The sequence below is a fragment of the Palaemon carinicauda genome, chromosome 35 (genome assembly GCF_036898095.1).
Source record: "Palaemon carinicauda isolate YSFRI2023 chromosome 35, ASM3689809v2, whole genome shotgun sequence".
Taxonomy (NCBI): Eukaryota; Metazoa; Arthropoda; class Malacostraca; order Decapoda; family Palaemonidae; genus Palaemon; species Palaemon carinicauda.
The window spans coordinates 30,419,233-30,445,928 of NC_090759.1; the positions used below are offsets into that span (position 1 = coordinate 30,419,233).

Below are 26,696 nucleotides of genomic sequence, written 5' to 3' on the forward strand. Positions count from 1 at the left end.
CTCCTCGGTCCACTGGGTCTCTATTGGGGAGGAAGGGAGGGTCCTTTAATATATGATCACCGGGTAAGTATATTCAAAAATTTATTTTATTAATGAAAATAACATTTTTCAATATTAAACTTAGCCGGTGATCATATAGCTGATTCACACCCAGGGGGGTGGGTAGAGACCAGCATTACATGTTTACATTATTATGAGCTAAGTATTTTGTATTTCATTTTAGCAGTTATTCAAAATAACAAACATAAAATAAATAAGTACCTGGTAAGGAAGTCGACTTGAACAATTACTCTGCCTTTTTAAGTACGTCTTCCTTACGGAGCCTCGCGATCCTCTTAGGATGCTGAGCGACCCCTAGGATCTGAAGTATCAAGGGTTGCAACCCATACAACAGGACCTCATCAAAACCTCTAATCTAGGCGCTTCTCAAGAAATGACTTTGACCACCCGCCAAATCAAGTAGGATGCGAAAGGCTTCTTAGCCTTCCGGACAACCCAAAAACAATAATAAAACATTTCAAGAGAAAGATTAAAAAGGTTATGGAATTAGGGAATTGTAGTGGTTGAGCCCTCACCCACTACTGCACTCGTTGCTACGAATGGTCCCAGAGTGTAGCAGTTCTCGTAAAGAGACTGGACATTCTTAAGATAAAAAGACGCGAACACTGATTTGCTTTTCCAATAGGTTGCGTCGATTATACTTTGCAGAGATCTATTTTGTTTAAAGGCCACGGAAGTTGCGACAGCTCTAACTTCGTGTGTCCTTACCTTCAGCAAAGCTTGGTCTTCCTCATTCAGATGGGAATGAGCTTCTCGTATTAACAGTCTGATAAAATAGGATAAAGCATTCTTTGACAAAGGCAAAGATGGATTCTTAACTGAACACCATAAAGCTTCAGACGGGCCTCGTAAAGGTTTTTAAATAGAACTTAAGAGCTCTTACAGGACATAAGACTCTTTCTAGTTCATTTGTAACCATACGATAAGTTTGGAATATCGAACGATATTGGTCAAGGCTGAGAAGGCAGCTCGTGTTTGGCTAGAAAACCAAGTTGTAGAACATGTAGCCGTTTCGGATGAGAATCCGATGTTCTTGCTGAAGGCATGAATCTCACTGACTCTTTTAGCTGTGGCTAAGCATATCAGGAAAAGAGTCTTAAAGGTGAGATCTTTCAGGGAGGCTGATTGTAGCGGTTCGAACCTGTCTGACATAAGGAATCTTAGTACCACGTCTAAATTCCAACCAGGTGTAACCAAACGACGCTCCTTCGTGGTCTCAAAAGACTTAAGGAGGTCCTGTAGATCTTTATTGTTGGAAAGATCTAAGCCTCTGTGACGGAAGACTGATGCCAACATGCTTCTGTAACCCTTGATAGTGGGAGCTGAAAGAGATCGTTCTTTCCTCAGATATGAGAAAGTCAGCTATTTGAGTTACAGAGGTACTGGTCGAGGATACGGATACTGACTTGCACCAGTTTCGGAAGATTTCCCACTTCGATTGGTAGACTCTAAGGGTGGATGTTCTCCTTGCTCTAGCAATCGCTCTGGTTGCCTCCTTCGAAAAGCCTCTAGCTCTCGAGAGTCTTTCGATAGTCTGAAAGCAGTCAGACGAAGAGCGTGGAGGCCTTGGTGTACCTTCTTTACGCGTGGCTGACGTAGAAGGTCCACCCTTAGGGGAAGTGTTCTGGGAACGTCTACTAGCCATCGAAGTACCTCGGTGAGCCATTCTCTCGCGGGCCAGAGGGAAGCAACTAGCGTCAACCTTGTCCCTTCATGAGAGGCGAACTTCTGCGGTACCTTGTTGACAATCTTGAACGGAGGGAATGCATATAGATCTAGATGTGACCAATCTAGTAGAAAGGCATCTATATGAACTGCTGCTGGGTCCGGGATTGGTGAGCAAAATATTGGGAGCCTCTTGGTCATCGAGGTTGCGAAGAGATCTATGGTTGGCTGGCCCCAGGTGGCCCAAAGTCTCTTGCATACATCCTTGTGGAGGGTCCATTCTGTTGGAATTATTTGTCCCCTCCGACTGAGACAATCTGCCATGACATTCAAGTTGCCTTGGATGAACCTCGTTGCTAGTGAAATGTCTAGACCTTTTGACCAGGTGAGGAGGTCCCTTGCGATCTCGTACAATGTCAGAGAGTAGGTCCCTCCTTGCTTGGAGATGTACGCCAAAGACGTGGTGTTGTCCGAGTTCACCTCCACCACTTTGCCTTGAAGGAGAGACCTGAAGCTTTTCCAGGTCAGACGTACTGCCAGTAGCTCCTTGTAGTTGAAATGCATTGTCCTTTGACTCGAGTTCCATAATCCCGAGCATTCCCTACCGTCTAATGTCGCACCCCAGCCTACGTCCGATGCGTCCGAGAAGAGAACGTGGTTGGGAGTCTGAACAGTCAGGGGAAGACCCTCTCTAAGGTTGATATAGTCCTTTCACCAAGTCAGACAAGACTTAATCTTTCCGGAAACCGGGATCGAGACCGCTTCTAGCGTCTTGTCCTTTTTCCAGTGAAAAGCTAGATGGTATAGAAGAGGACGGAGGTGTAGTCTTCCTAGTGACACAAATTGATCCACGGATGACAGTGTCCCTACCAGACTCATCCACAGCCTGACTGGGCAGCGTTCCTTCTTCAGCATCTTCTGGATGGATAGCAGGGCTGGGGGTTGATCGTCTTGTTTAGCAACGTCCTCATCAGAGGGTTCATCATCCGAAACTGATGAGGAAACGGCAACGGAGTGGGCAACGTCTGACTCGCTGAATCCGGTCGCACTGGTGGAAGCGTGACGGAGCCGGACGCAATATCATGGCACTCCTGCACAGTCTGTGAACTGTCAACAACCATGGGTGCGCGAGGAAGTACAGCGTCAACCCGAAACTTTCTAGACTGTCTGGGTTGTGCAGTCAACACCCTACCGGGTTGCTGAGGTTGACGCACTGCGTCACAACAAGTCACCTCTGCTGGTTGTTGAACGTCTTCCTAGTGACACACTGAACGTCAACAACCACCTCCGAGCGTCGCTTAACGTCAACGTGCGACTGGCAACCCACACTGGGTCGCATCGGTGGAGGAACCACCTCAACTGGCAGATGCGAGTAGGATACCTCAGCGTCAACAGGGCGCACAACCAACCGGTTGGAATGTTGTTGGCCAGAAGGTTCTTCTCCGCATTTAAGTCCTCTATCAAGGACACAAGCTTGGATTGCATGTCTTGCAGCAAAGCCCATTTAGGGTCTACGGGAGCAGGTGTGGCAACAGACGGGGTTAGCGACTGAGGCGGAACCATTTACCATCCCTGGAAGCCTTGTTATGTGTGACATAATAGTACAGCAAAACTTCAAAGGCTCGACAAAAGTTGAGAAGTTGACCTGTAAACAACTTGGAGCGTCTCCTGGCTAGGCGCCAGGGCGAGTCTACCAGAATTGAGAAGTCTATCTGGGCAGAGGCATGAACTCCCAAGCCGAGAACTTCTCTCATGTCCTATCAGACTCTCGCTCTATAAGCCAGTTTAAAAGAAGGGAAATCAAAGGCTGTATCCCTAAAACTCCTCCTGGTGCAAAAACCAGTCGCCTAGCCAACGTAACGCTCTCTAGGAGAGTGAGAGAGCACTAGCTTAACAACAACGGCTTCGAAGTAGCTAGGCCTAGTGTAAGTTCTGACGTTTAGGCGAACGAGGAGCAGCAGTTACAAGATCCGGACGAAGATCCTTAAAAAATCATCATTATTTAATTAAAGTCCATAGGAGGCTAAGCAGCTTAAGGCTCCTCTCCAAATGACAGAGTCCTCAAAGGAATATCAGTAGGAGGGAGAACAGCACTTTCTCATCTACAGGAACCTTGTCCGATAAAAGCTAGGCTATCTCAGTGAGTCTCTCACTGGTGCATTAGTAGCAGACCAGAAGGCAACGTCATGTAACTGCTTGACAGTCTGTGAACTGTCAACAAATGAACTGTCAACCACAACAGGTGCGTGAGGACATACAGCACTGGTGCATTAGTAGCAGACCAGAAGGCAACGTCATGTAACTGCTTGACAGTCTGTGAACTGTCAACAACTGAACTGTCAACCACAACAGGTGCGTGAGGACATACAGTGTTCACTCGAGACTGCTTTGACTGTCTATACTGAGCAGTCAAAACAACTCTAGAATGCGGAGGTTGACGCACCGCGTCAAAACAAAACAACTTAGGTTGTTGTGGTAACACGCGAACGTCAACGGAGGGTTCCGTGCGTCGGTGAACGTCAACATGCGTCTGGCAGGGTCGACTGCGCATGGGTGGTGGAACTCTCACAGCTGGAGTGCGGGAGCAGGTAGCCTCAGCGTCTACTGGACGCACAACCGTGGTTGGTTGTAGGCTAACGGGTGCAGCGTCAACCTTCTCCGCACGATATTCCTGCATAAAGGAAGCTAACTGAGTCTGCATAGACTGTAGCAAAGACCACTTAGGGTCTACAGCAGCAGGTGCGGCAACAGACGGTGTTACTGCCTGTTGCGGTACCGCTTTGCCTCTCTTAGGAGGTGAGCAGTCGTCGGAAGACTGCAGCGAGTCCGCACTGACCCAGTGGCTACAACTGGGCCGTTGGACTTGCGCGGAAGGGACCGACTTGCGCTTAATAAGCTGCGAGACCTTGGTCCATGGTTTCTTACGAGAAACCTCTTCCGCAGACGAGAAGTAAATGGGCTCTCTCGTCTTTGTGTGGGTGGGGCGATCTTGGGTAGATACGCCCGAAACCACGGAGGGAAAAACGTCTGTTCGTTGATCAAGGCCTGACGAACCCATAAGTCGTTCGACATTACTTCTCCCCTGGGCTTGGGAGCTTGCAAGAGGTCCCGGACTAGGTGAACGACAGGCACGAACAGACGAACCCTCGGACGCAACACTGTAACACTTTGCGCATATCACTTTATCACTTCGATTTTCTGTTTTGCACTTATTTCACTGAAATCGAAACTTTTACTGATTTCTACCTGAAACACGCAATTCTACCCTTCATTAAAAGGTAGTAATTGCGAAAACAGTCGTATAATGCAGCTCATTAATACTAGCAAAAACAGAAAACATATATAAAGATAAAGAATTCAGTGGCTGGGAAAGAGACTAAACACTAGTTCAAATAAACTACGTTTACAATCTCTCACCGCACATAGCCTGGGGACAAGAATAAAACCCTAGAAACGTTTTACCTTCTTCCCCGTACAGCGACTAGGGAGGAGAGTAACACGAGAACAACGTTACCCGCTTGAACGGAACGTTTTTTCTCCTCTCTCTCCCTCCGTCTCTATCTCTCTCTCTCTTTCTCTCTTGATTTCGCACCTGAGAGAAGAGCCCAATTATATATCGTCAAAACATGTTATTTGCTAAAGGAAAAAATGAAAGGTTTTCCAAATAAAAAGTTCCTTTAATTTAGAATTTAAACCATTTAAGCTAAGAAAGAATGAACGAAACGCTAGAATCGGTTTACTCTTACTGCAAAGTGAAACCGTGATACACTCTCTCTCTATCGTAACGATAGAGCGCATGTTGAACGTCCTGAACGTCAACAACTGCGTAGACTAAAACTAAACGTTAGTTCATCTTTGAAAACAGTACGAAGACTATCAAAGAAATTCTTTCATAACATATTAAATTTAAAAAGTTTTAAATTCTTTAAAGGCTAAATACGATATAACGGGCTCAACGTTGATTAACTTCGGTTCCAAGTAGGACCGCCTACTATCAGGAAAGGTCGCATATAAACAAAACATAAAAATTTATTTTTATATGTTTATAATAAATGGAAAGTTAATCGAAGAGGCCTAATAAAGGCGGAGAGATATAAAATATATAGATCTATAACGTGTTAAGCAAGATTACTAAAAACCTAAACACACTTCCGTCTAAGGGAAGGGTCGGCCATTTAAAAGTGAAAGAGAGTCCATACTCTCTTTGTCACCATAATTAAATCTATCCAAAACGAGTTCAAGTTTTGAGATGAAGATAAAACCCCTGCATAGCGAAAGCTCAAAACTAGAATAGTGTACTTAACCAAATAGTTGTGAAAACAAATCCAGTTAGTAACAGCGTATTAGTAGGTCTTGCCGGTAGCCCGACAGAGAGAAAATTGGTTCTTTGTTGACTTGGAGTACTAAGTACCTGCTCGACAGATGGCGCTGTTGATGTACACCCCCACCTGCATAGCGATCGCTGGCGTATTTTGACCGTAGGTTTTTCTGTCGAGCAACAGAGTTGCAGCTATATGATCACCGGCTAAGTTTAATATTGAAAACTGAATTTTCAAAATTCCAAACCAGAGGTCATGAGCCGTAGTCCTAAAATCAAAATACTTTAACACTGTGTGATGCAAACAATTACAGAACACTGATCCCACTACAGTAACAATATTTTTCATAAGAACAGATTTGTTAAACTAAGTAAAATCCAGTATAACACTTGCAGTGACTGAATAAAAAAAAATCGATCACAGAAATGTAAGAATAAAAACCTTGTACTTTACATTTACCAACAGGATTTGACATTCCTTTTATTATTGTATTATATGAATATTTGTTGAGGTTACATGCACAGCTCTGTAAAGCCAAATAAAATAAACATGACGTACTTGAATAGAAATTTAATTCAATGTGAATTATGGACCACTAGAATATATAAATACTTCATGCTCAGTAGTTGTATGATCTGTTAACAAATCAAGAGATTCAAAAAGCAGTCCACACAAACTACAAGAGAAGACTTCAACCATTAACGGATCTACAGGAGGCGATGGATCTAAAATATGCTCAATTGCTTCTTCACTTCCAAGTGATACTCCAACTAACATCATTGGATGTCGCATTCGCATATGGGCTGCTAATCCAGCCTTCCCTCGAAATGTACTGCCACAATGAATACAAACATTTGGGTAACCAATATTTACATAACTATGGGTTTTCATATGAACCTGTAAGTTCCAATTGTTGATATGAGTAGACCCACATATAGTGCATGAAAAACGTTTATCTTGATAATGAACAGCCCTGAGATGAATACGTAATCGATTTTTCTGCTTAAATGCCATACCACACTGACTACAAACATAAGGCCTTTTTAAACTATGGATCTCAGAATGTTGTTCTAGATCTGACAATATCAAAAATGTCTTATTACACTGAGTACACACATGTTTTCCTGAATTTGTGTGCCTTGCAACATGATTCCTGTAAGTGGATCGAAATTTAAAAGAAGCATTGCAAAATTCACACACATACGGACGTAAATTTGAATGTGTTCGCAGATGCACAGATAGCTTGGCCTTGTCTGCTGCCCAATAGCTGCAATGAGGACATGCTGCTTTCCGTTCTCCTTTATGAATATACACATTATGGTATTGGAGGCCTATCTTCTGAGCAAAGCTTCTGCCACATTTGGTGCACACAAATTTACGACCTTTATCAGTGCGCTGGCCTTTGCAACAATGTGCTAGAAACTGCTCCTTATTGAGGAAAAGTTTGCGGCAATAGCGACAAGACACAGCAGCCATTTCTCCTTTGAACTCTGCAAGAAGAGACCCATCATCCTTTCAACCTAATCTCACAAGATAAATTTAATTCTAAGAAAAATATAATCTTAATATACATAACCAAATTTATTCAGACAGGGGCTTACATAGTGATGTTTATGTATTTTTTATAAAAGCTTAAGATGCACTAAGGAGTTACATACTATATGGCAATTCTTTTTTATGAAAAATCAATAAGTTTTCAATTTAAATATGTCAAATACTTGGTGTATATAACTATAAAGTGTTTAGAAAAAAGTTCTTTCAACAGAAAATTACTATTACAATGCTCCATCCAATAAATCTGTAAATAGATCTTCCTTTTTGTTTGCCAATAAAAATATTTTTCTTTCTGAAGTAAAATTACTCTCTTTTATATGCATTTGAAATAATTCTCTCTTAAACTCTAGCAATACATAGTTTCTTTCATATCTAGAATGACAAAAGTACATTGTCAAAAAACTCAATGAAAGTGAAGAAAAGAACTTTTGAAGTTCTCACTTACTTAATATGACAAAATTGAGATTCTGGACATATCTAGACACACTTTGAAGGAAGTAATAACAATTCAAAAGTTTTCAAGTTTTAAATATTGTACCTATATTCCATATGGGTGTAAAGTACTATATTAGTTTTATAATATGAACAGCATTTTATCAGGAAGTCAAACTTCAAGTCTTTTACATGGAAATAGCATTTGGTGCAAGCTTGGATGCTGAAACTTGTAAAAATTAGCAGCAGATATGTGGGAGAGGGGTTTGAACTGTTCACTTAACTATCAGGCCCCCTTTTCCCTTAGGAAAACAGGAACAAATATGGGGATGGTTGGAGATATGATTATAATTAAAAGACTCCATGTTTGTAAATATTCTAGGAAAAAATAATGAATGATGAAATTCTGATATTTGTTCCTTCAAAAATACAAACCTTTGTCTTTTCTATGAAAGCTAACTCATTAAATGAAGGTAATGTCTATCTAAAACTGTATGACCGATAATGTTTCTCCCACCAAGAACTGTCAGCTTTTTAGATACATATGTAAGGGAGGTATGCCTCCTGTAGCTTAAGTTACTGCTTAGCATTCCTAATGGCAAGGGTAAAAGGGCCCTATGCTCGGATTTGCTTCTGAAAAAACCATACCCTGGAGCAACCATGATATCCCATTATAAGAGATGAAAACCAGATCCAGAGGTAGCAGTAGTATTGCAAACAGACCCAAATATGATAATGCTCTACCCATATCCCTTTGTTAAAAGTTAAGGGTTAGGAGCGGTATCTCAAAGTCAAAGTTAGAATGCATTATTAAATAACTTGACAAAATCAACTCAAATTACATTGTTGTTCAGAAAAGAGGGGAAGAAAATAAAATACATTTTCCTACTACTAAGATTTAAAGCTCCCTCATAAACCTTGAACATTCAATGGAGTGGAAAATTACACAATGTGTTGAATAGGCACCATAGGTCATAACATGTGTTCAAAGACTTGACGGTATAATACCCAAGGTAAAAATTAATTAAAAGTTGTCTGGTGTATCATACAGCTGCTCTCAATATCCACGGCACTGAAAAGTTCTTCTTGAATGTGATTAATGAGGTCATACCTGCTTTAGTGAGCTCTTACTCTAGGAAGAGGACAAATTTCCATCACCTGATGACCAGGAAGAAATGGGGCTCTTAGAGATGCCATTGCACTTGTCAGAAATATTAACCAGTCACTGACACAGACCTGATATATAAAAACTTGTCCTAGTAGTAAAACAAACTTCTTGAATTTCTTTATTTCTATCTGAAAGTAAAGAATGAAAGAGAATAAGAGGGATCTACAACTGTATAAGTACAATGGGATTGAAAGGAGACCATGAAACTCATTCACATCCTTTCCCACAGCTGAAGCAATGAGAAAAATAGCCTTGAGAATAACACTTATCTAAAGCTACCCTCACAAGTTTCTCATGCCACTCTAGAAGCCTGAGTTTCTGATGTGGGCAAGACTGTCCAAAGCTATCCAAGAGAACGGAAGCTACAATCATGAGCATAGAGACCTTAACAAGGGATGAGCAACTCCATGCTATTCAAAAGTAGTTTTTGATAAAAACTGAGCAACAGCCCTTTACAAGATAGGCCGAGTAGAAATTTTCTTGGGGAAAGGTTATTGGAAAACCTCCATAATCTTCTAAACAGGGGCTTTAACACAGACACACCCCTCTCCGGACAACAACTACAGAAGATGGCCCACTGACCCAGGTATACATCTACATTGGATTGTCATATGGTAACGCACAGCTGTAGAATCCTATAAGAACATTATTTTAGAAAAGCTACTGGATAGTCTCCAGCATGACTGTATGGACTGAAGATATGAGAGAGAGAGAGAGAGAGAGAGAGAGAGAGAGAGAGAGAGAGAGAGAGAGAGAGAGAGAGAGAGAGAGAGAGAGAGAGAGAGAGAGAGAGAGAGAGAGATGTTTTGAAGACCATATCAGACTTCACATGGACATTTGTACTTTTGGGTTGCTTGTGACCAAACTGTCCATGGTTTCCTCTCCTTCAGAACACAATTGCTTTTCCCTTTCGGATCTAGAATCTTTACACCAAGATTTCTTTGCAGGACTTCTTGGCTGCCATTCTGGTCTTCCTTTTGGAAGACAGAAAGCTTAAGGCCTCATAAATTCTTTCATAGAAACCCATACTGACAGAACTTCTCAAGTAAGCTTTTGATGTGGATTTAGACTCCTACATGTTTCACAAGACTACTTTACATATTCCTCTGCTTTATAATGGTCTTCTTTACCACCTTTAGTTTTCTAGTCACTCAATTGAGTTCTTAATTTCTTGGCTGGATTAGGCAACAATATTAACCTAAAAGAGCATCTACACACAGCAGTATCATTAATATCTTTAGAGTTGGGCTATGAGTCAGTGAACTAGCTGCATTTTGCAAACAGCGGAAGTTTGTCATCCTCACTCCCGGCCAACTCCTGATACTGACTCTGGATCTTCTCTTTGTGGCCTAAATAAAAAATCCAATTTGTTGATAGAATCCTTTCTCATACTTTGACTTTACAACCTTCTTATGATTATCTGTCCAGTGCCTAGTGTAAACCTATTTACAAAGCTCTAAATCATCCGAAGTTAGTTTGTTTCAGAATACCCATGAGCTTTGGGTTGTCTTATGACTTACCCCCATAAAGTAAACTGATCCTCTCTCCATCCCAAAACTCCTGATGCAAGATATCCAGAGATTTATGAGTTGGTCTGGGGATAAGGGAATTTATAAGACATTACCTTAATCATATACAAGTGGTTCAGTGTGCTTGCAATGTTCTTTCCTCGAATTGGTCCCATAAGCTTGGAAATACACAAAAAATTAAGGAACGGAATTAAAAATAGAGTAATTTTATTAAGAGTGTTTTACCAAAATCCCCAAAATACCAATTCTTAATTACACACCAAATAAAGGTTAATGTTAAGGTAGGGGGAAAAGGGAAGGCAGGTGTCGCCCTGCTCCTTATTAGGAGACAAGGCACTAAGAGGGAAAATATATATGAAGATAGGACCCTTTTATAATGGTTGTGTTAGATCTGGAGGAACCACTATATCTTTTTAATCCTTCAAAATTAAGGGATAAAAATAATTGACTGATGTTGCTACAGCCCGGATATCTTGGGCATGAGGTACAGATTCCGGCTTGGTTCTTTTAATAAAATAAAGAATCTACTGTCTGATTCCTTTCAGGGAAATGGTTCCTCCATCCTTTCTAATAAACAAAGGTTCTGAAGACTTTAAAGAAGGTCTATTTAAATAGTTTTCCAGAGTGATAACTGGGCACAGAGATAGATCCTGTGGAAGTGGGACAATCTTCCAAGGGGACCATCTATTCTGTGGATCCTAATTCTTTTCTAAGAATTTACTATCTAGAGAGAATAAAATTCCACCAGAAGAAAGAAAATCAATATGATTTGGTTCTCTAGATAATGCTGAGAGTTCAGATATTCTGGCTCCTGAGGCTAAACTTATCAAAAATAACGCCTTCCTAAGAAGCGCTATATAAGTGCATGAGTCAATATCAGAGTCAGAATCTAGATCAAGGACACCATCTAAAACCCATGAAACTGCGTGAGGGCTAGTTACTGGTTTTAGTCTAGTACAGGCTCACGGAATAGATGAAAAATACGAACCTGTAAGATTAATAATGAACCTGATCTGAAATATTTTCTTTTAAGCAGATTTAATCATAGTAATAGTATTATTGGCTAGGCCTCCTTCCAAGAAAGTTCTGAAAAAGGTAACTGCCAGATTCATAGTCAGTGTCCGAACTTTCTTACATCAGAATCATATTGCCGAAGGGTAGAATCTCATATACCTGACAATAGGGACAATGTGTTAAAAGCGTCAATCTCAGCATATCTTTGTGCTGCAAATCTCAGTAGTCCATAAAGTGAAGGCACTCTGAATCCGTGAGGAAGCAGACACACTGTGAGATAGTACCATCCATGTTAACTTGGTTCGGGAATCCACCGAGGTCGGAGTCCTAGTTCCACCAAGATAAGGAACCAGTTGCATTGGGCCAATTGAGGGCTACGAGGGTAATCCGACCTTTGAAAGTCCTCAGCATGTCCAGGTCTTTCATTAGCATGTTTAAAGGTGGAATTAGATGAATCCTCCGTCAGTTGTTCCAACCTACGGACATGTTGTTTGTGACATAGGCCAGAGGGTCCAGGTTGGGGGCCACATGACATTGTGGCTTGTGGTTGGATTCCATGGCAAATGGGTCTACTTGGAGACCCGGAACCTGTTGGCAGGTCCAATTAAATTACTTTTTTTGCCAAGGACCATTCCGACTCCCGTGGAGGTGTCCTTGTTAGATCATCCTCAACCCCATTTCTTACTCCTGCCAGGTGAACAGCTGACAGGTGGCAAAGGTTCCTTATTGCCATTGAAAAAGTAGCGACCATCACTTGATTTACGTGACTTGATTTGGACCCTCCCCTGTTTATGCAGTGGACTATCACTTGACTGTCTAGTATTAGACTGATATGTTATTTCTGTGACGGGGAAAGACTTATTAGAGTCTAGAACACTTCCATGAATTCTAAGATATTCATGTGTACAGTAGTTGTCGGAGTGTCACTGTCCACAACCCCTGGACCTATTCGTATTGGGAATAGCCTCCCTAAACGCTTAGGGAGTCATCTAAATGGACAACCAATGTTGTCGCTAGGAATCATAAAGGTACTGACTTTGCTAGGTTTTTGACCTTCGTCTATTGTTGAAGTCTTTTCCATAGTGTAGGTGGAATCCGAGAAATTTTGTCTCGACATTTCTCGTTTGCTTTGGACCGCCAAACTCGATTGATGTCTTCCAGGTTGACTCTCAGTAATGTGTCTGTTACTGAGGGAAACTGGAGTAAACCTAGGATCCTTTCTTGGTATCTCCGGGTCGTTAGTTTGTCCTTGAGAGATCCTCTTGTGTTTCTTAATATCTGTATCCTCTTCTGTGGTGGAATCAACCACTTGTGTGTGGTCAGGATCCATTAAAGACCTAACCACTGGAAACACGTTACTGGAGAAAGACGGGACTTTTTGAAATTTATTTGGAAACCTAAGTATTCCAGAAATTTTATTACTTAGCCCGACGCCTTGTGGCATTCCTTGACGCTGTTGGCCCAGATAAACCAACCGTCTAGGTAGGCCACTAACTGTATTCCTTGAGTCCTCATCTCTTGGACTACTGTCTCCACCAACTTAGTGAATAACCTGGGCGCTATGCTGAGTCCGAATGGCATCACCTTGAAGGTGTAAGCCCGTTTGCCTAGCTTGAACCCTAAGAAAGGACGAAAAAGCCATGCTATCGGAACATGAAAATAAACGCCTGTAAGATCTATAGAGGTGGTGACGGCCCCACGAGAACATAAGGTCCTCATCTGTGAGACAGTCAGCACCATTTCCAAGGTATAAATACTGCTAAATATACCAGAGAAAAAAGTTGCATGGAAGGCCATAAATATACCCAGCTCGCTCACCCTTATAGGGTGTCGGTATATTAACTGGGGCGTGTGAAACCACTACCAGAGGTCCCTTACCAATTAGTCTTCTCCTTCCTCAACATCCCCCATTACTACGAGGTGCCGTTTTCTACAGCTACTGCTTCCCCCTCTCCCCCCACCACCACTACCACTACCCATTCTTCTCCCATCATTCCTTCTATGCACCTGTGAAGGTTTAGACGTGTTTTTCATAGCTCTGAGATATTTTGTGTTTTTGAAGATGTCAGATGTTTTGGAGATCCCTGCCCCCAAGTTGAGTATTATATTTGTCTGTTTGGGATTTCTAGGTAGCGACACACGTTCATTACATATATGGTGCAAAAGAGGTAACAGCCAGGAAGAAAAGAATTTTAATACCACTGGATAGCAGAGTGAGTGCAAGTTAAGTGATGAACCCCAGTGTTTGTAGGGGGCTTAGAGACGGTGCTAATGTATCATTTGCATCGGTGTATGAAGGGACTAATGATGTGGAAATTCTCTGTACAGGGAATTTATTCAGGTTTCAGTAATATAAGTAACAGAAAACTCTTATTATTTTCTACATCCATCTATTTTAGGGAAAACAGGATCCTATTTATGGGAAAACTTCAGCCTTTTAGGAGTTTTTATTACTAATGGAACAAAGGCCCTTGAGATTTTCTACTAATTCTTAAAGCTAAAATTTACATTATCCATATAAAAATATTCTATGCTTGTTCTAAACTAATAGGGGAAAAAATGTAAATAATTGTCCTGAAGTTAGTTTGCCCATGTGGCATCTCATCTAAGAGAGGAGTACAAAATTGAATTAATTTGTTAACAAAGGGAAGGCAAGGATGAGGAGCTTGGTTAATGCCAAGAATTAGTTTGCTTTAAAAAAAAAATGATAAAAAAACAAGCAAACATGAAAAGAACGAGGGTTACTTTTCCTTCAAATGGACATATATGAGAGAGAGAGAGAGAGAGAGAGAGAGAGAGAGAGAGAGAGAGAGAGAGAGAGAGAGAGAGAGAGAGAGAGAGAGTTATTCATACACATATTTACTCATGTACTAGCAATTTTATTACACTTTATTATATTCAATATTCACACAACGCCTGGTTGGGTGAGGGGATTTAATTAGTAAACCGTTCTTGCCAACAGACACATGCATCACTTCCATGTGTGCACCTAGTCCTCCAGGACCTCGAAACATGCCATTACATACAATACACTGATGAGCAAAAGGGATGAGGTCAATATCCTTATGGGTCTCAATATGCTTTTCCAAGTTATTTGCTGTCATGTGCTTAGCACCACACAAATCGCAAATAAATCTCTTGTCATTCAAGTGCTTTGCACGAAAATGGCATGCCACATGTTTATATGTTTTAAAAGTAACTTTACAATATTTACACTCGAAGTTCTTCTGTGTACTGTGACTACGCAGATGGTCTTCATAAACAAATTTGCTGTTGTACACTTTGTCACATATGTCACACTTATAACAACCTTCATTTGTATGTATAACAGAGTGGTTCTTTAAAGCTGCCTTTGACTTGAAGCCCTTCTCACATTCTGTACAGTTATATGGTCGCTCATCGCTGTGAACTTTCAAGTGTCTCTTCAAGTGGTAAAGCCTTGGACCTTCATATTCACATTCGGTACACTGGTATCGTCGGGGACCTCCATGTTTAAACATTCGATGTACACTCAAGCTTATTTTGTCATCAAATTCATCATTACAGTCATCACATTGGTATGATGGCAATTTCAGGGGCACAACAATTAACTTCTCATGAAGTTCTTTAATATGCCTCCGAAGTTCTTTTTTTTTTCAAAGGCATCTTTACAGTCTCGACACTTGAATAAAAAACGTTTTACAGCCTTCAACTTCTTCCGCCTTCCCTTTTGTGTTGACCTCCTGAAAACCATTCCAGGATGTGAGCTTGAGGCCTCTTGACTTTGTTCTGCAAGAAGATTTAGCAGTCAGATTCTGGCACTTCAGACATGTCATCATCATATATCTGTTCTATGGTGTTCACTTCAATGTTCCTTTATATAGTTAATACAAAACAGACTATACATTATCTTTTCACATACGGTATAACAATTCACAGACAGGATAGTTAATAAATTTGAAAGATATATAGTATCACTCATAGCTATTGGGGATGCCTACTTTACTGAAATGCAGTAATGTATAATTCCAAGAGAAAGATATCTTTTGAATAATAAAGCTAAATCTAAATGTTGCATAATACAAGTTCAATAATTCCACAAGAATTAGTGGTAACAAATGTGATCTTTGCATTCCATGGCAGCTAAATTTCTTCTATGCAGATATCATTAAAATAAAAGTTCACATAAACCATTCTGTATTTTAGTATATTGGTATGATCATTTACATTAGCAGTCACATTCATACACAACAAATATAACAAGCAAAATTTTCATTTAAATACAATAGTATATTCTACTATATAATTTCCAACACAAATATTATGTACTATAAACAGAATTCCTGAAACAAAATGTATTATTTCAATATATACCCAACATTCACTGAGCTATACATTTTGCAAGTGAAGCTTGGTTAAAAACTCAAAATTAGCGGACGAGTAGTAAGTTTGTATGACTACTCCTCCTATACTTGACACTACTGTAGTTGCCTGCCATCTTGACACCATACTTTTTATTTGTCCCCACCGCATGTGGGAGGGAGGGTAGATCAAATGAATGTTGGGCAAGTTTTGTGAATAATAAATCTTCTTTCTAAAATACTGTTTATTTCAATAGGTATTACCAAATACCCATCACACTGATTCCCACATCATCCAGATGGTGGGTAGTTGTAAATAATAGGGACAGTAATAAATCCACACTGCAATAATATGAATACCAAAAAGTCTTGTAGCAATCCATTAAAACACTCAGAAGACTTGCAAAGCAGAAGACTCATTTCATCTTGGAGCATTACCTCACCAAAAGGAATACCACCGATAGAACCAAACAAGAACTAGTCAAAAGAACCTCTAAAGAAATCAAGGTATTGATCTAAATCTTTAAAGTACCTTAACTAGATTCCTACTTTTATCACCTAATGAAAATAATAAACAAATAAAAAAAAACTAATGGACAATGTGAGTCATAAATAAATTTCTTCAAGTAAGCGGACGCAAGAACAGAGTTACACTTACATTATCCTACTCATTACCTTTGGGAAGGAAAGATTTTGTATCAAATTAATAGTGGCCATTCCTCTAATGTAATGTACTTTGACTTTGAGGAATTGGAAAGAAGAATTCAGTCTTCTAATTCACAGTCAGTGTCTATTAGTCTATTCATAAAAAAAAAATACTTTACGTTCTTCGACACAAAGAGAATTATCTTTTTAAGACCTCGGACTTTTTTTATAATCATTATGTAAGGGAGGTGCTTTCTTCAAATACACTTTAATGACTTAGACAGGACACATTTCATAAACATTTCTTCCACTCTAGTATCTCGAGAAAGAATGGACAATATTTGTCAAGTGATTCTTACAAGTGGATTATTTTTTTACTCTAAAAGCTGATAATAAAAGGAGGAATTGCTCCTGCTTCAAAATTTCAACTGAAGTACAAGTCTTTTAATTTTCTAATTCCCTTGGCTAAAGTGAAGACTGGTGAAAAAAAAGGAACTTCCAGAAATGCTTTCTGAACCCAGTGGACTTTATGGGTTCAACCTAATGACCCAACAAGAACTTTTGGACTATATTCCAATTCCAAGAGGTAAAACTAGAATTAGGGGATCCCAATCTATGCAATGTAGTGTTGAAGACAACACATATCTATAATCTGTGACAGTAGCAACCGAGGAACCTTGACATATCACGAGGGAACACGAAAAACTTTGTGATATTGTACAGAGGAGTTGATAGCCAAAACACCTCAGGGCTTACACAAATTAAAGTACATAGTCCATTGTTGCTATTACTGACAAAGGGGGGAATTTTTCTTGAAAGCAATTATGGAAAGGTCTACTGTTCCAGAAACTAAGGACTTTGAGAGGGTTTGATGACTGTAGTGGCCTCATTTTCAATTGGACACAAGGCAAAAACAACCTGCCCTAGGAGACATAAACCACCTGCTTGATGTTACTAGTTGAGTTTTGAAATTTTCCACAAACTTGAAGGAGATGAAGCTCTCCTATGCAGGAAAAGACTGAAAAGGAACTTCTGCAATCCTCACTTCAAAATATAGAATTGATTGAGTTGCAAATAACATTGACTGATTCCAGATTATGAGAATTTCCAACAAGGGGAAAAGATTGAAAATAGATTTTGGCTTCAAGACCCCTAAAAAAGAGTTTGACAAAACTAGCAAGTTCCATCTGAAGACTAGTGCCATTATATAAATGAATATTCGTGGGGCCATACTGCGACTGAAACAAAGACAGTAGAGCTAAAAATTCTTTCCTTAGAACACAAATTTCAGAAATTTTCTTAGATCTTGATGCAATTTGAAGCAAAGATGATCATCTAAAAGACATATCAAGAACATCTGCTCGTCCTTTATAATAGGAGATAAAATGAATATAGTTGTCTATGTAAAATCTTGAAACTTATAAACTAGTTCAGTTTAGACACATTAAGAACTGATCTCCATCCCCCTTTTCAAAAGTACATTCTGTTATCCTTTTGGAAAAAGAGGAGGACTTCTCCCTATGGGTCCTAAAGGTCTAGAAAATCAATATTTTGATTTAGTAACTGTCAAAGTATTGTTCCTCTATCCTTCTCTTCTGGTCATACAAAAGGGAAATTTAAAGAGTCTTGACCTATCTGGGATACTGACATTCATACTTGCCCATGGGGCAGGAATCATCGTCGAACATAGCTGGTCTAGTTTACCGACAAAAGCCTTAGAGGTCTGAGCAAGGCTGGATTGCCTCTTATTCAGGTACTCCTCCAAAATCAGGAGCTAGTCTTGGTTGGTAGTAGCATAGGACCACATAATGGAGCCAAAAAGATTGTAGTTTTGTTTTACTCCATCACCAACTTCAACCCTTAGAAGTCAATCATCTATTAATACTCAAACTTGTGTTGTTGGTGAACAACTATCATCAACAGATGGTGCCAATGTTTCTATGGATCCAAAGACAGAAAATGTAGTGCATTTGATGTACAGGGCAACAGCTTACTATGAACAGCTAGTTACCAACAGATCTTTACTGCCTTCAGATCCAAGTGAGCCTCCTCCTAACATGTCTGCCATGGAGACCCTGTTGAAAGGAGAACTAATTGTTGTTGAATTTAACCCTCTGTTAGGAACAGGTAGGAGGAAGTGATAGCTAACAATGATTTTAGGATCTCAGGTGAAATGAAAGAAACACAAATGGGCTAACAATATATCCTTGATGGATAATTAATGATGAACTATCGCTGTGATGATAATGATAAAGATACTGATTATAAGCAATTTGGGGTTGATAGTGATCATAATAGAGATGAATGATATATGTTATAATACAATGACACGTAAGACACATAAGCTAGCTATGGCCATTTCAATCAAGAGAGAACTTTATCAGTTTTGCTGTGAAAAAAAAGAGAGAGAGAGAGAGAGAGAGAGAGAGAGAGAGAGAGAGAGAGAGAGAGAGAGAGAGAGAGAGAGAGAGAGAGAGAGAGAGAGAGAGAGAGAATGCAATTTTATGCAAAATCTTTCCTAGGTATGCAAACATTACATTGTTTATATGGATATACTTTGCCACTATAGCTAGTATGATTGTTGAAAGCTTGCTGCCACTCTTGCTAAGTATTAAGTGGTGGGTAGCATTTGGATAAAACTCCCCTAGATTTGAATAGCTAGGAAAAATATAATCCACTTTAAAACATTACAATTTTTCCCTATGAGAATACATACTTTTGTCATTTATATGAAAAACTAATCAATACTGTACTGTACATGAGAAGTATTGACAATGAAGTGTAACTGTTGGTGCTCTATCTCACCAAATATTGCTAGTTGCTGGTGGTGTAAATAAGCCAGGAATGAATATTCCTATAACCTCTTGTACAGTACAGTACGGCATTCGGACTCTAGGCAGTCTGCTTGCTACATCTGGCCACAGTCCGCAAACCACTACAACCACTTGAAGGCAAGGTACCAAGAGTCTCAGAGCATTTTTTTTCCTCTGGCATTACCCAACTCTTGTTCTTCTGAAAAGAGTAAGGAGATCCCCACACCAATCTGCTCTGAAGAGATAGATTACCCAAGTAGAAAAATATATTTTGAGAAAAGATCAAGAAAAGCATTATGCCTCTTCAAAAGTAGCTTTGCCAATAGATTATAGGGTTGATGTGAAGTGCCTAGTAGTGACAGTGTTGTGTTCATATTTCCCCCTTCCAAATATACAAAGATAATTTGTGCGGATGCGAGTGATCAAGGTTAGCTCATCAATGGCCTCGAGTCTCGATAAGACCTGGCTATTATATGTTCATAGTATCTTGTCTACTCCATCCTATCTAAGGTATCAATAAGCTTATTATTTACTAAATATAAAATTAATACTTTGCTTCTTTATTCTTTGCATACAGTACTTTACTTATCATTACTTCAAAATCTTATATAATCTATTTAGTACTTTACTTTTCCCACTTACACAATAAACAAGATTTCAATACTAAAACCTATTCATTCCCATGAACATCACATGTTTTTGGTTTTCTTTCCTTATAATAGCCCTACCCCACTAGTGCAGTATTGAAACTATATAGCAGTGTATTGAAATGCTTGGACGTAGCCATCCCTTTGTCCCCTTCGTCTTTCAGTTCTTTTGTCATCGCATTGAAACTTGAACATTTTACCGACACTCCAGATTGTTAACTTGTGATTTAGGGATTATTTAAATATTGTTAATGATTATAGATTAATAAAGGATGTTTTTTCAGGCACTGTTATGCATTAATGTGAGGATTGTTAAAGGGATTTATTGCTGGGTGATAATGATCTTCATTCTTTTTGTAATATGCTAAGAACAAAAGCATCATTAATTTTGAAGATATTGCATTAAAATTTGGTCTACAACTTAGAAAGACATTATGAAACAATAAAATAGAGTACTTTTTTCAATTTTTGTTTCGTAGTTATTTCTTAATTTCTTTTTCCTGATTCATAAGGGTTCTTTTTTTTACCATATTAAACGTCATTAGCCAGCAGGCCTCTTAAGTAAGATAACTAATCTAGTAAAGATAGTACTGTATTAAAGTCGAGTACCGATGGTGTATCCAAGATGAATTCTTAGACTTTAAATTTCTTAATATCATCAATAATTTTAAGCCCATCACGAGTGTCTAGCACTAATTTTTACTCATTTGGATGTACAAGTTATCAAGTGGAATAATTTAGTTTGTGATGAGTTACTGTTAAATTAGTGTAGTTAACCCTTCAATATCAGGAATTTCAACATCAGGGTTTTGATATTTCATACAGTATTACCAAGATCTGCATAATATTCTAAGCAATCTAAATTCTTCCCAGGACTGGGCAGTTATGACTGCTGCATGGAGCTCAACACTTTCAATTCACCAGAATTTCTTTGCAACTAGCCTTCACGATGATTCCTCATCTCAACACCGTGACTTCTCTGGCCGACCCTCTAATTATCCCAGCGCCCTTCCTCGCAAAAGCATCTCCCTCACGTGATTGTCAAGCAACTACAGATAGTGTCAAGTTATGTAATGTGTATGTAGGAGTACGTATTATTATTATTACTACTATTAGTCAAGCTAAAACCCTAGTTGGAAAAACAAGATGCTACAAGCCCAAAGGCTCCAACAGGGAAAAATATCCCAGTAAGGAAAGGAAATAAATAAACAACATAAGAAATAATGAAAAATTAAAACGAAATATTTTAATAAACATTAACAACATTAAAAGATAATTCATATATAACTATAGAACGACTTATGTCAGCTTCTTCAACATAAAAACTTTTGCTGCAATTTTGACTTTTGAAGTTCTACTGATTCAACTACCCGATTAGGAAGATCATTCCACACCTATACCATGTACACCTTATTTTCTATACTAAATGTTTCTACTGCATTTCAAGGATTGCAGAATTTGTCAGATTTCGCTGTGTAGAACTTCGTAAATAATTAGTGGTGTTGAACTGTATGCGAATTGTACAGTATCGTTTTTATCTTATTTTTGCTGACATTGCAATTGCCTTAGGGTAAATATTTATATGTTCACTAAATACAGTAACTACTAACAGTGTATTTACAGTACAGTACTCTATACAAAATACTGCATTGTATGTAGATACAGGCTATGTATTAGGTGACAAGCTGGCAGGGTTATGAAGCAACCTTGCAAAGACAGTGATCACTTAGGAGTGGCGTCTCACCTTAGCCAATACTGTAGTACATAATTTATATTACAGTAATATATATTACTGTATCAGTGAGGGTTATTGGATAGGAATAACTTTGTTATCTATACATAGAGGCATGGCAACGACTTACTCATTTATACCTTTCTTCCTAAATATGAAGGCATTTCCATTCCAATAATTCCTCATCTCTCCCTACCCAGCATTCAGGAAGTCCAACCCTAAAATTGCCTCCTAAACAACACTTTTGTTATAAACTGTTTCCCCCTATTATGTACAGTACCTGTAGTATATTACTCCCAAATGAATATACCATGTACATAAGTCATATTTTTGCTTATACCATTTTTTCATATTTCCATGTAACTCGCCCTTTTAATCCTTTTCATATACTATGGAAAAATGTATCTTAACGCAATATTTTCTATTTCAAGCACAACCAAAGTTGCGTTTCCGAGTGTGTTGGTAATATAAATACAATATATTAAAGTTTTTGCTTGTATTAGCTCTAATTTTTAGTTCCAAATCCTCTACATGTACTATACTATTTATCTTGCATGCCTTCTGGTGCAATATACATTTACTACCTATTGCAGGGCTAATTCATTACACAATGACAATGCCTTATCTTCTTGGGTTTCACTTAACGGTACTATTGTAAGCCTACTGTTGCTTATATCTACTTTTGCCAGTGACAAAAAATAGCAAGGCCATTCATTCATTTCTGCAGCTTCTCTATAATTTCAGTCAACAGTATACACTAATGGTAAATTTCAGCATCTTCACACTATTTCCTTCTGATATTCAACAGTTTTGCATCTACTTCCCTTTACAAACAAAGACACACCTGTGCCTCAGACTCACTTCAACATCAAAACCTTACTCTCCCATTTATATCGTAATGCTTACTTCTCTAAGTAAGTTGAAAATCGTACACTCGCTCAAAATCTAATTGCTATATTCATGCATATAAAATGTTGTGTTTAATGTTTTTAGTAGTCTAATGAATTAAATTACATAGATTTTACCATGCTATTTCAAATAAATGTCCAGGATTTAAAATTCTGAAAAATGTACTGTGGTTTCAATGTTGCTGACAAACATCTCTAAATACATGGGAAGTGTGTTGTCTTTTTAATAAATTTACTGGGTGACTCAGATATCTTTGATATAACATTAACAAAAGCAACAACCAATGTAGCTATTTCTAGTCCACTGCAGGAGAAAAGCCTAGAACATGTCCTTATTTATTTCTGGGGTTTGGCCAATTTTCATCACCTTGCTGGCCACTGTGGACTGGTGATGGGAGACTTTAGTCTGATGCTCACAGCAAACCAACCTAGTATTGGTGGCCCTGACTAGTATAGTTATCCTGATCATGGCAATACACAAACCCTTTCTCCAAATCAAGGTATCCTAACTAAGAAATGGATATAACATAATACTTCTTTAAAATGAAAAAGGAGAGAAGTCAGTGCCACTTACACATGGGTGGTGGTGGTGGTGGTGGTGGTGGTGGTGGTGGTGGTGGTGGTGGTGGTGGTGGTGGTGGTGGTGGGGGGGGGGGGGGGGGGGGGAAGTAGCCGTAGAGAACGCCACCCCGTAGTAACGAGGGATGTTGAGGAAGGAGAAGACTAATTGGTAAGGGACCTCTGATAGTGGTTTTAACATGCCCCAGTTATTATACCGACACCCTATAAGGGTGAGCAACGTAGGCATATTCCTGGCATGCCATGCAACTTTTTTCTCTGGTATATTTAGCAGTATTTATACCTTAGAAATGGTGATACAGTATAAGGAGCATTTCACGAAGCGACACAGGTTGAGCCCAGAAATAGATTTTTCCCTTGTCCAAATCCCTTTTTTAGGTACTTAGGTACTGTACTACTGTGCTGAGCATGTGAGAATAATGAGCCAAACATTCCAAATCTATAATTTATTGTATTATCAGTCATCCTTACGGTCTGGAAGGCAAAACGCAGAAATGTTCTTTGAAAAATATAGCAGGTTTAATTAATTGCTTTCTCTAGGGCCATACATGTTTTAAATGGAAAAAATATCAAGACATCTACCCTCACAGGTCATATGTTTTACTAAAAAACTAGAAGAGATTTTTATTGATGACATCATTACTCTCTCTAAAAATAAACAAACTGAATTTCTCTTTAAAAAAAAAGACAAAACATGTACTGTAATACACTCATACCTCTCAACAAGTGATTTCATGTCCATTTTTTTTACTGTTCCATTTTGCCACAACAAAATACAAAAAAAATTTTCTCCACACTCTTTAAAATAAAAAAGCCACAAATATATTGCAAGAACAATGTGGTAAATCTTGACTTCCTGTATTAACATTGCCACAGGGTTGCTTACTAAGGTTACATAGTAACTAGGTGGTTTTATAATAGTCAACTTTTATGTAATTTTTTTTGTTTTTATGGATAATGTAGCCCAACAACTATACAACCTTTTACACAATTCCCCCCCCCCCAAAAATAAAAAGAGCATAATAGTAACCTGGATCACACGTACTACCAGTCCCTGATATATTTTGTTAGTCAGCAAACAGATTTACCATTAGCATTATCAATTTCTAAACCAAAATATGTCTAAATTCTAATATAATTCAATATAATGTACAACCAATCTCAAGTTAAAACAAAGTAATCAACATTTCATTGGGCTTTCAGAAATATGCCAAACAATTATCTTTCCTGAAGAATTAAGAGAATGACTGTCATAAAAAAATTTATTAAATCTCACTGAATGAGTTATATCTCAACAGTGCAAGTCATAAAGCAACTGTTGTTAGCCACAAAGCAATGAAAACTGTATCTGCAAACAAAGTAAACTGTAAAACTTGTAAATAACCAGCAGAACGTTTTATTCAGATTTTCAAAAAAATTGCCTTAGTTACCTCTAATCACTTCAAATAGAATACTTATAACATATCAAGTACAATCAAACAAATAATTCAGCATTTTCTGTAATCTATTCCTATTAACTATGTGCTTTAATCATGTGCTCTTGACACTGGCTCTCGGAGGCAAAAATTGCGCTACATGTATTACATGAATAAATGTGAATGACTTCTCGTTCATCATTGCTGGCGACAATAAAATCTTGACTAACATCACAATTCAAGTCTAATTCCCTTTCCGATACATTGTACACCACTTCCTCTTGATCCCCTGACTTCATATCAGTTAATACATAGTCTTCTTCACAACTAACATGAATCGAGCTTTCTTGACTTTTTTTGTTTGCTTCTACGGATTCATTTGACACATCCTCAGATATGGAAGAAAAGTGATACTTGGTAGGGCGCCGAGTTGGATGTGGATTTACCAATTGTTTGTCTGATGCTTCCTCTACCGCATCTTCTAGTGATTTTAAATTATGGACCAACTTCACATGCGTTTCAAGACCTTGATGACCACGAAATTTAGCTTCACATCCAGTACACTGATATGAGTATGGAAGATAAGGCATGTCACTATGCTTTTTCAAATGATTTTTCAAATTGAATCCTGTCATATGCTGGGTGCCACAAATATCACAAATAAAACGTTTGTCATTGAGATGAACAGCACGGATATGTCGAGCAACATGCTTGTAGACTTTGAAAGATGCACCACAATAGCAAGCAAAATTTCTTTTTTCCTGATGGCTATGCATGTGATCAAAATAGGCTCCTTTATGATTGAAGGCTTTTTGGCAAGTGTCACAGAAGAAACGTCCTTCATTGGTGTGCAAAACCATGTGGTTTTTATATGATTCAACCGTCTTCAAACCTTTTCCACATTCACGACAAACAAACTGTTTTTCGTCTGAGTGTACTCTCATGTGCCTTTTTAGATATTCCTTTGTTGGGGCTACATAAGTACATTTAGTACATCGGAAACGTCGTGGGGCACCATGTTTAAACATACGATGAACCTTAAGAGTAATTTTCTGCGTGAATACTTTTCCACAGTCTTCACACTGGTGGCTGCCTTGCCATGGGGCAACACCAAGATGGATGTGGCTGTAATGCAATTCGTATTTCCTCCGAGTACTGAATACAATGTTACACTCAGAACACCGATGCTCCTGTCGTATCCACCTGGTATCATGTTCATTACGTAGGCGCTTGCGATTTGTCTTGTTACCAGCACTGGAATCGAGAGTCTCTTCCTTATCCACAGCATTGCTGCTCCCCTGCTCCAATCCAGCCTTCAACGTATATTCTGCAAGAAGAGTCCACCATCAGATACACTATGGAGTGATCATTTACCGGCTGGCCAACATGTTTTAGGCATCAGCAGGGGAGCAGCTGCCAATAATGTGTATATATAATCATGTTCATCCATTGAATATAGAATACAAAGTTCACTTTAAACACATTCACAAATGTTGGACGGAAAATGAAAATTCACAAATTCAATGTAAAGGTTTTTTATATACAAAAATTGCACTCCTAAAGCAAAGCTATGGAAAGAGCAGTGTTAATTTGGTAATTATCAAGAGAAACATTAGTATGGTGTGTAAAACTATAACTATTGAAGAAAAATACCTGCATCTCTCAATGCGTCTTACTTTATATAACTCAACAGATCAAACCTTTTTGTACTTGCAATATTAGTGGTTTTAATTTTATCTATTAATTATGAAAACAAAGTTAACTCAACATTTTCACTAATTTCATTTACATATAGATGGATGTACACACATATATATATATATATATATATATATATATATATATATATATATATATATATATATATATATATATA

The 26,696-nt window shown here is 38.6% G+C and overlaps 1 protein-coding gene across 3 annotated transcripts in view; it reads right to left on the minus strand.

Moving 5' to 3' along the window:
- Window positions 1-6,492: 6,492 nt before the first annotated feature.
- LOC137627682 (zinc finger protein 160-like) overlaps window positions 6,493-26,696 on the minus strand; it is a 130,647-nt gene continuing 110,443 nt past the window's right edge. Inside the window, exon 14 of one of the 3 annotated variants that reach the window (XM_068358890.1) lies at window positions 6,493-7,534. In XM_068358890.1, coding sequence (XP_068214991.1) covers window positions 6,630-7,534 — 905 coding nt within the window. In that variant the 3' untranslated portion in view covers window positions 6,493-6,629. Of the gene's footprint in view, window positions 7,535-14,642; window positions 15,510-24,412; window positions 26,148-26,696 lie in introns of those variants that run through there. The other 2 variants (XM_068358892.1, XM_068358889.1) reach the window with 2 other exon arrangements.